The sequence below is a fragment of the Mesitornis unicolor genome, unplaced genomic scaffold (assembly GCF_000695765.1).
Source record: "Mesitornis unicolor isolate BGI_N332 unplaced genomic scaffold, ASM69576v1 scaffold12285, whole genome shotgun sequence".
Taxonomy (NCBI): Eukaryota; Metazoa; Chordata; class Aves; order Mesitornithiformes; family Mesitornithidae; genus Mesitornis; species Mesitornis unicolor.
This window is the reverse complement of record NW_010187531.1, coordinates 1-10,340: the sequence shown is the minus strand read 5'-3', so window position 1 is coordinate 10,340 and position 10,340 is coordinate 1. Positions and strand designations below refer to the sequence as shown.

Below are 10,340 nucleotides of genomic sequence, written 5' to 3'. Positions count from 1 at the left end.
TCTTCCCCTGTCCCTGGGGCTCCTGCCTCCAGGACATCTGTGGCCATGCCCCATGCACGGCATGGTTGGCACGGCCTTCCAGGCCAGGTGGTGGTAACTACAGACCTGCTTGTACTGCTGACCCAGAGGCTGGGGCTGCTGTGCTCTGCTCTGGCTGTGTTTCCACATTTCTTATTAAAAAGCATCAAAACCCTCTTGCAGAGCTTCACTTCTTTTTTCCCCCTCACCCCTCTTTCCTTCTGCTTTTAGTGGCAGCAGGGGAAAAACAGCTTGTGCCAGCACCAGGGCCTCGGGCATAGCTGGCAGTCCCGGCCTGCAAGGCTCTTTCTGCCCCAGGTTTGACACCTTTCCCCTTGGGTTCAGCCATCCTCCTTGGGCTGCCTCTACACAAGCTTCAGAGGTGTTTTGAGTCCCGAGCTCTCCTGCCCCTGGGGCCTGCACAGGCTGTGCAGGCTCTGGCACAAGGAAACCCATGTGTGCATATGGCTCAGGGAGGCCCCAGTATGTGGAGTGAAGATCTGAGAGGTGCTGTGTAAGAAAAATGGTTCCTGTGAGAACAGTTTCTTCTGGGCTAGAGCCCCTGCCAGAGGGAAACCCCTGCTGTGGAGCAGTAGCCCCCTGGAATTGCTTGGTGAGAGCGGCCCCGTTGGGCTCGGAGCTGAGCTGGGTCCTTCCTGCCCAGCCCACGTGTGCTGTGAGTGCAGACCCTGGAGCATGGCACATCACCAAGTTCCTGCTGTGTGCTAGTGTACACAGTGCATGGACAGGCAGCCCTGCTTCTGCAGCAGTGGTGATTCCTGCCATGGCTCCTGCTGACTCAGGGCAGTGCTGGCTAGCAGCTAGTGCCCTGCAGCATGGGTTGTCCTGGCCCTAGATCTGTCTCCTTGAGCATCAAGTTCTTCCCCCCTCTCCTGTTGCTCTGGCCAACAGCATCTTTGCTCCTGACAGTGGCAGGGCCACTTGGCCAGCTTTGGGGTGCTGGAGAAGAGATGGCTAGCTGGGCTGAGCTGCTGTGGGGCAGGCCTGACCTTCCAGGCAGAAGGCTTGGATCTGGCTGACTGATTCCTGTGCTAGCCATGGCTGTGGGTTTTAGTGCCCGTGCTGCCTGGCATGCCTATGCGCTTGGTTGGGTTGGTTTTGCCTCCCTTTTGCATGCTGGGGGGTGGTGTATGTCACATCCTCCAGAGCACCATGAGGGTGGGCTCTGTTGTTCCTGCTGCTTTGGTACCGTGGAAGGGGCAAGGAGATGGGATTATGCTTCTTGCTGGGTCGGCGACTTCACTTCTACTTGTGGCCCAAATCTGTGCAGCAAGTGGGCTTTCAGCTTCCTCTCCAGGAGCCTACTGGGCTTTATCACTGTGGCTCCACATTGTGTTTCCAAAAGCTGGGCTGGTGCCGGGGTGCAGCCTAGGGCACCCAGCGGGAGAGCACAGGCCAGAGAACGGCAGTAGGCATGCGGCTAACAGCTCTTATCTCTCCTCATCCTGTAGAGCAAGCACAGAGACAGTGCTCCCTATGCTGAGTATGGTGGCTGGTACAAGGCTTGCAAGGTCAGCAGGTAAGAGATGGTTCATGGGCAGCTGTGGGCTCTGGAGGGGGTGGCCCCAGGGCTTCTGCTCACCCTCCATCTATTACTACAGCCCAACTGTGAACACCACTCTGAGGAACCTGGGTGCACTGTACCGACGCCAGGGCAAGCTTGAGGCAGCTGAGACCTTGGAGGAGTGTGCAGTTCGCTCTCGGCGGCAGGTAATCCCAGGGGGACCCTCCCTGATGGAGGGGGCATTGTAGGGGTTAGGATGGCAGTTCTGGTGTGGTGAGGGACTCTCCTGTGCCTTGCAGCCTCTGACATCCTTGGTTTACATTCCCACCACACCAAAGCATTGTGGTGGTTGGGGCTGCATTTGTGCAGGGGCACACACGTGTGTACGTGTGAGGGGTTGCACACGTGCATGTGTGCATGGACAGAGCAGATGTCAGTGTGCGTACATGTGGGGGAGAGGGTGTGGCTCATTGAGTGTAGAAATACTGCAGTTGGGTTAGAGCAGGTTGCTGGGCTACTGAGGAAATCTGCACTTACTGGAATGTTTTCTTCTCACTGATTTTTTTTGTCCAGGGATTTCTTGGAGTACCTCTCACTGTAAACTCCTCTAAGTCCTCCAATAATGAAGTAGGAGGTGTGTAAGCACCTAGCACAAAGACTGAAGGGCAGCAGAAACCTTCACATGCCAGAATGTGAAGAAAAAAAGCTGTCAGCTTTGGGGTAGCAAGCCCTTGTTCCTCAGAGCGGTTTATGGCTTGGGGGTGTGCTCACTGACCTGGTAACTGAATCAGGACCTGCTGAATGCAGAGTGGCATTTGGCTCCATCCTTCTTGTGCTGGAGAGTTTTGGCTTTGATGGAGCAATGACCAAGCGAGGGGACAGGACCAAGCATAGTGATGGCACAGCAGATCACTAGAGAGAAAGAACACAGAAGAGCAAAACACGATGCTTCCTTATCCTTTTCTACTTGCAGGGTATTGACCCAATCAACCAGACGAAGGTGGTGGAGATCCTGAAGGAGGGCGATGGCACGGAGAGACGTCGCAGCCTGGGAGGCAGCGTCAAGTACGAGAATGCCACAGACGGTAGCGAGGAAGTGAGTATGGGCGTGGAATGGAGCGGGGTAAGTACAAGACACCATCAAGAATGGCCTCAGCTGGCTGCCAGAGGGCGTGGCCTGTCGTGGCCTGTCGTGGCATCCTTGTCTGCCTCCATTCGTTCCCTGCACACTTCCTTCCTCTCTTTCTCAGCATGAGCCAGCCAGCCCGCAAAAATGCGTGTCTGGGCCTGGCTTCTGGTGTACAGGCCAGATATCCCCAGCTGAGGGCTCCTGCTTCCAGGGGGCTGCCAGGCCCTGGCAGTGCACAGCATGAGCTGGTACTGCTCTGCCCTTAATCTTAGCCTTGCAACCTTATTAACACCTCTCCCTGCTGTTCTCCTCTTGACACCCTGGCTGAGAGCATCAGCCTCATGTCAGGCCCACACAGCCTCTGTGAGCAACTTGGCTGTCTGTCCTGCACTGCACCACAGGCGATGCTGAGCCTGGGGGAGGTTGTGTGTGTGTGTGTATGCCTGGTGTGTCTGTGACTGAGTGACTGCTGGGCACCCCTCTCCTGATCTGATGCCGTCTGTGGGCTCTGGTCAAACAGAGGTGGTAAAAGGCAAGTCTTTGCGGGATGCCAGGCCGGGCTGACAAGTGGTGGCAGAAGAGGCTGGTGTTAGCTGAGGCACAGACAGGGCAACCTGAGCCTGTCTAGGCTTGCTCTGAGACTGAGGGGCACTTTGGCCACTAGTGCTGAGTTTGGAGGAAGGTAGCAGCCCAGGTCTGGGACAGGTGCCTTTTGTCCTCTGAAAGGAGGAGGATGGAGAAGAGGTGGCAAGTGAGCGTGGTGCTGGTGGGTGCTTGGCGCAAGGGCTGCTACAGCTGTTGACATTCCTCCTGCAAACTCTAGTTGAGAGCATAGTGTAGCTGGGTACCCAGAGGTTGTTGCAGCCTGGCACAGGCAACACACTGAGCACACAGAGTCCTTTGCTCCCCCCTTACATCTGCTGTCACTAACCCATCCCCACCCGCATGAGCTCCCTCCTTTCCTTCTCCTTTTCCTTGTTGCCATGACAGCCCCTCAACACCCAAGCCTGAAGCCTGCTGGCTCTCTTGATTGTGGATTGTACCCAAGAGGTGGCTGGAGGGGACGTGGGGAGCAGAGCTTTGAGGGGACCTGACAGCTCTGCCAGATGCAGGACTGTCCTCTGTCCCAGCTCTTGGCATCAGGAGTGAAGAGGGTCCTAGTCCTGGCAAGTCAACAGCCCTGGGCCCTTGTGCTCCCATTAGACAAGCACAGAGGGAGGGCTGCAGGTTTGGATTAGGATCACCTGGTCCCTGTCTTGGCTGGTGTCTCTCTGTGGTTCCCCCTGGCTGTGGTTGCTGTTGGGTGATTGCTTTGCACTGGTGATGGTCTGAGAGACCTTCCTTCTGGTTTCTGAGCTGATCACCCCAAAGCAAGCACGAAGTACCACCCTCTCCCCCAGCCTGACCTAGCCAAGGGAGTAGTCCCTGCTCGTATGGCCCTTTCCCAGGGGACTTGGCAGGTCATTCCTGGTCCAACCAGCTGTAGATGGAGGCTTTGAGGGCAAGCCCAGCCCCCTGGGGGACGCGGCTGCTGCTACATGATGCTTGGTGCCTTTTCCAGCCTACTACACACATACCCAGCCTCCTTTCTCCAGCCAGCAGCCCTACTCTGGGCTGCAGCTCACCCAAAAAGAAGGCTAAAACAGCTCCTGCTGCTCCTGTCTGTCATGGCCAGTTGTTCCCTGTGCTGGTCTAGAGACCTCAGACGTGCTGCCTCAGGGCAGTCTCTGCTGCCACCCCTTAGCTGTCAGCTGCTGCAGGCAGGGCAATGGGAACCCCCAGGGTGCCAGAAACCTCTGTGCCCTGCTGCCAAGGGCAGCTCTGGAAGCACCCAAGGGCCTGAACCAGCTACTTGCTACCCAGGTAACTGGGCTGGGAGAGCCAGGGTCTGGGCCGTGGGAGCAGGGATGGCACCAGGCCTAGGCAGGCACCCCATGGGTCCACGAGGCCCAGGAGCAGGGAGCCCTCAGAGCAGCCGGCCCAGGCTGCTCCTCCCTGAGCTAGCTGTTCCTGCCAGCCTGCTAGAGCACGCTGGTAAAGATGTGAGCCTGCTGTTTCACAAGAGTCCCTTCCTCCCCAGACATGGCCCGTTGTCTCTGCATGCAGCCTGGGCCCTGCCCCACCTGCTCCCTGGGTGACCTACAACCTCACGGCCTTGTAAATTGTGTCTTTCTCCTCTCTGTGCACTAGGCTTAAATGCCTCCTGAGACTCCCTCTTTCCCCTCCACCGCAATCACCTGGATGTTTGTGTTGTATCTTCCGACTTTTCCTCCACACCATCCCTCCTTCCTCGGCAAGAACTCCACGCCAGTCCCCCAACCGTCCCGGCGCGCGAGGGCACCGCGACGCCTGCAGAGGAGCGCCTGGCCACGTGGCCCAGCTCCAGTCCCGTGGCCAGCAAGAGCAGGAAGAATCTGCGAGGAGCTGCCTGCTCCCCCAGGCCAGGGCGATGAGCCACCATCCCCTTGCGTGCCCCCACCCCCAGCCTGCCCTTGCACATCCCTGGCGACCCGGCCTGCGGAGGATTGTCTTCACTCCAGGCGTGTCGACTCCACCGTCATTAGACATCCTCAACCCTCCTAGCTTGTTCCCTCCATCTCTGCAGAGGCCAGGACAGAGGCATGAAGATGGGGGGCTGTTTTGGGACAGAGAGGGCTGGCCTTGGCAGGGCTGTCATGTGCCCAGTTGCTTTCTTCCCTGTAGGCGTAGCTGATGTTAGTGCCCTGTAGCAAACCTGCGCTGGCCACTGGTGAGCTGGGCTCTCCCTGCAGCTCAGGATGGTCTCTGTCTTGCTATACTCTTCCCTGCTGAGCTCTGCAACCTAGGAGCAGCATGTGGGTCTCTGCAGGGACTCCGGTATCTAGGGCAGCCCATAGCTACTGTACATCCAAAACGAGGTGAGAGGGTGACAGCTAAGGGTCTTGCATGGGACAGGGAATTGCCAGGACAAGCATGTTTGGTTGCAACCTCCTGACCTGATGCTGTAGCCAAGTTCCTCACCTGATGGCATTGAGGGGTCAATCAGCTCCCCATTGCTCCAGGGTCCCCAGGTTGGTTGCTGGGAGAGGCAGAGGTGAAGCTGTTTACTGTTCCTTGGAGGCAGAGGAAGAGTATGAGGAAAGCAGAACTTTTCTGCAAGGGGCCAGGCTCTAGGGCATTGGAAGTGGCTGGGTTGGGGAATGGTCTGGTTTGGAGCAGAGTGGTTGGGAGTAAAAGGACGTGCAAAGAAGGATGTGAGGAAAGGAAGAGCTAAGGCTTGGGGTGCTTTGAACATGTAGGGACAGATTGGGTGGCTCGAGGGAGGTTTCTGCAGGAGGAGAAGGGGGGCTGTGACTCGCTGTCTGTCTGTCCCTAGCCAACTGTGTGGGAAATCTGTAGCCCTGTCACTGCTAGGAAGACAGTGCAGACGCTGGGCATGTGTGGGGTGGCTCGATGCCTCTGATGGGACACCAGGCCTGCACAGGGTCTGGTGCTATTGGTCACTGCTGGTAAAGGAGATGTTTACAGGGCCAGACCCCCACTGCCCTGAGCCTCACATCCTTGGGCGCACACCCTCATCCCACCTCCTATAGGAAGTGAACCTTCTTGGCCCTCCTACTTGGGAAGAAAGTTGGGGAGGCTGCAGCCAGAATGACAGAGCCCAGAGGCCAGCGCAGGACCCCCCCTTATTTATTTAGCTAGATAGTTTCTTGTGCTAGTCATCTGGCAGGTTGTGATACTAAATGTGCTTGTGTCTGTCTCGGCCTGGTTTCCCCATGCTGGTGCAGAGGCCTTAGGGCACACGCATGCTGCTCCCCTGGGAGCTTGTGCTTGCCGAAAGGAGGTTTGTCCTCAGGACCATGAGGTGTGGAGCCCAGGGCCAAGTGCTCCAGGGCTGTGCTTTCCCTGCCTCTCTCTCCTAGCACTGCTTTGTGCTCCTGGAGAGTGGTGAGTCCCCACTGCAGGGTGCATTGAGGCCTCAGTGCCACTTGCCTCTGTGCTTTGCCATGTGCTGGACCTGGTGCTGTAACAACCGTACCTCTAATTAAAGGTAGACAGACTCGAACCGCTGCCCTGTGCTTCTTTCCATGCTCTGTAGGCCAGCATTGGTCAGCCCTGGGATGGCGGGTGCAAATACTGCTGATGCAGGTGTGGGGGTGCTTGGTGTCTGTGTGCGCGCAGGGGGATTGTGCTGCCCCCAGGGCACCTCTCCTAGGCTGAGCATTGGAGATGAAGGACCCAAATCGCTTCTGTCTCTCCCTGACCTCCAACTGGGGTTGCTGTTAACCTCAGCTCTGTGGCCATGTGTGGCAGGGCTGCCCCCCCCGGGACATCTGAGCTTGGGCCTTCCCCAAAGATGGTTCCATTAGCCAGAAAAATACCCCATTCAGTCCCCCAGTGCTGCGCTCCATGTGCTGCCAAATCCTGCCCAAATCCTCTGCCTCCATGCAGCAGGCGGGGTACAGCAGGCTCAGTGGTGGAGCTGCTGCTTTTTCTTTGAGTACTCTCATCCTGATGGGTGCAATGGGGTGGGGGCTCTGCGGTAAACCAAGCCCCATCAATGTTCTGGGTTAAAAATAACCCTGCAGAAAAGGGAGTGGGGAGAGAAGGGAGGCTATTTTTAACCCAGCATGCAGCAGCATTTGGTTCTGGTGTTGGTCTGCAGTCAGCCTGCATCACTGTAGCTGGGGAAATGTGGCTCCATCCTCCTGCTCCTCCAGAGCATACATCCTACCGGGATCCTGCTGCCCTTGTACCATTGTCCCGCTCCCCTGCCTCAGATGTGTTCTCTTCTCCACCTCTGGCTTTTGTGCCCTGGCAGAAGGAGCAGCACCTGGCATGGCAGTACCCTGCAGGGAGGGTGGTGACTGAGTGCAAGTCTGATGGGGAGGGAAAACGCACCCCACCACCAACCCTGCACCCTGTCTTTGCTAGTGCCACGTACTGATGGCCAGCTCCTCCAAAACCTGCCCGGGATGCCTGGTACAGGAATTGAGTTGTTTGCCTTGCTAATACTTTCGGTGCTCTCTGCATTCCTGGTGAGTGGGTCACTTGCAGCAACAGCACACGGCTCCCAGTTTGGAAACCCTTCATCCTGATGAGAAAGTGAAGAGATTCAATGCACTTGGCTTTTCCGAGAAGGGATGAGATGAATACCAAGAGAATGGTTTGCTGGTAGGAAAAGTCCTGTTCAGCTGTTGGAGAGAGGTCTAGGGCTGGATCAGCTTTGGGTAACTGCTGCAGGAAAGTATTGGAAAAGCCTTCCCAAGGGCCACAACCTGCAGAGCTGCATGGACAGTCCTGGGTCTATTGCTACTGCCAGCCTGAGCCACAGTGGCAGTTCATTTGGAGTGGTACCAAAGGGATCCTACATGTGCTCGTAAGAAGCAGAGAGCATTTGTAGTCGCCTTATCCCTGTTTCTTCTGCCCTGATGTGCCAGGGGCCATTGGGAGCAGGGAGGACTGCTGTTATCAGGCCACCAGAGCAAAAGTAATTCCACAGCAGCAGTGGTGCCACAGTCTTGTGTAATGAACATGCCTGGCCACAGGGGAAGAGCTTGGTGCCACCATGGCACAGTGGCATGAGGTGGTGTCATGCTGGCAGCCTGTGCGTTGCATCCATGTGGAGTACACACAGGAGATGGGCTAGAGCGTGCTGAGGGCTGAGACTGACTTTCTGAGTAGTGGGAATTTTGCGGGGCTATGTGGGAGGGGGAATCAAATTTAGGGCTAATTTTTGGTCTTTGAAAAAAGCAGGCAGCTCTAAAGAAACCCCTGCAAAGTGCCATGCTGGGGCAGCTAAAACTGGGGACAGAGAGTGGTGCCTGCTTGGCAACACAGTGTTAGTACAGCCAGATGAATGCTGCCTTGATGAAGCTGCTTGAATTGCTCCACAGGCTTAAAGCTAAGATTCTTAGGAGTGTTAGAGGTGGGACAAGGCTGTGTGTGTATGTGGACTGGTCTTGTCTGACGTGAGTGAGCCTGCAGGCCCAGCATGCAGGACCAAGATGTGCATTGAGACGAGTGCTGGATGGAGAGGAATAGCAATGGCATAGTGAGGAAGGGTAAGAAGAGGGGGTCCAGCCAGCAGTAAATGAGGAGGGAGTCCTTGAAATTAATGTCCCGGCAGCATGTCCTGGCCTGACAAAAGTACCCCCAGGCTTGGGGCTCCCATTATGGCTTGATGCTTCCGTGGCCACTGGGACCTCCTTGGTAGCTGCTGCCTAAGCTGTCGCAGGCGCTAGAGCCATGCCATGTTCAAGCAGGGCTGTGGGGATGCCAGTGCCATTTGTGCAGGTGCAGGCCAGTAGCCTGGCTGGGTGCTGAGCTTGCACTGGGCAGGAGGGAGAAGCCAGGCTGTGGTGGGGCTCCCTGACTCCATGGCCATCATATCCCATGGAGAACCAGCGTGAAGGGGAGCCATGTAGTGAGCAATAAGCCTGCTCTGTGCTAGGGCTAAATCCTGAGTGCAAGCAGGCAAGAGGATGTTTAGAGCCAAGCCCAGTCCTGACCACTCGTCTGCAGCATGCCAGAGACTGACTGGTGCCACTCAGCCATCGATCCGGCTTGTGTCTCTGTGTCCAGGATGGCAGTGGCACCCTCCAGCGCAGCAGCTCCCTGGGGAAAATCCGGGATGTGATACGGAGGAGCAGTGAGATGTTGGTCAAGAAACTGCAGGGCAATGGTCCCCTGGAGCCCAGGAACACCAGGTAGGGACCAGGGCTGTGAGGGCCAGACTGGGTCCGGGGCAGGCAGAGGCCCTGCCACCTTGGGGATTGGGGCCTGGCCAAGCACAATATGATCACAACTGCTCTCCTCTGCTTTCTTGTAGCATGAAACGAGCTGCTTCATTAAATTACCTGCACAAGTCTAGTGATGCTTCATTTGAGGTAAGCACTGGGTGGGCAATGGGGCTGGTACAGGAATGGGCACTGGGATGGGGGCCATGTGGCTGCAGCTGGCTATGAGGGCTGTGGCCAGCGACACAGGCAGTGAGGGGCACAGCTGGCCACACCTGTGGTGCCCAAGACCCCACCAGAGGTGTTCATCCATGGAGATGTACTCTGCTGCTGTGCAGGGCTGGAGCTACTCTGCCTTCCCAAGGGGTGGCCTGGGCCAGTGCCCCCAGTGCACCCCCCTGGGCAGCTGTGCAGTCCCTCTTCTGCGATCATAGCTCCACAACTGAGGCATTTGCCTCCAAGTAACCGGCCACACCTGTGGTGCCCAAGACCCCACCAGAGGTGTTCATCCATGGAGATGTACTCTGCTGCTGTGCAGGGCTGGAGCTACTCTGCCTTCCCAAGGGGTGGCCTGGGCCAGTGCCCCCAGTGCACCCCCCTGGGCAGCTGTGCAGTCCCTCTTCTGCGATCATAGCTCCACAACTGAGGCATTTGCCTCCAAGTAACCATCTCCCTTTTTGCACCCCCCCCAGCCACAGAATGGAAGCAGGGAGAGCAGAAGTGGCACCTGATTTGGCTAATAATGGTACTGAGGGAGCCCCCGCTTGGGGACGCAGGAGGTGGGCTGGCAGCTTCGGGGCATGGATGTGGATTGCAGGTACTGATCCTCATGGGGGTTGTGTTTTCCAGGGCACCCAAGGCCTCCGTGCAGAAAGTCGAGGCCTGAGCGCCAGCAGCATGGACCTGTCCTCCCACAGCTCCCTGCTCTCCTCCAACTGATCGGCCCGCA

General features: G+C 57.1%; 1 protein-coding gene across 1 annotated transcript in view; it reads left to right on the top strand.

The window, feature by feature from the left end:
- Positions 1 to 10,338, top strand: part of LOC104541422 (kinesin light chain 1-like) — a 23,587-nt gene extending 13,249 nt beyond the window's left edge. The window contains exons 11-16 of the mRNA XM_010185479.1: positions 1,491 to 1,558; positions 1,641 to 1,749; positions 2,517 to 2,666; positions 9,237 to 9,361; positions 9,484 to 9,541; positions 10,241 to 10,338. Of these exons, the coding sequence (XP_010183781.1) occupies positions 1,491 to 1,558; positions 1,641 to 1,749; positions 2,517 to 2,666; positions 9,237 to 9,361; positions 9,484 to 9,541; positions 10,241 to 10,330 (600 nt within the window). The 3' untranslated portion in view covers positions 10,331 to 10,338. The remainder of the gene's footprint in view (positions 1 to 1,490; positions 1,559 to 1,640; positions 1,750 to 2,516; positions 2,667 to 9,236; positions 9,362 to 9,483; positions 9,542 to 10,240) is intronic.
- The last annotated feature ends 2 nt before the right edge of the window (positions 10,339 to 10,340 follow it).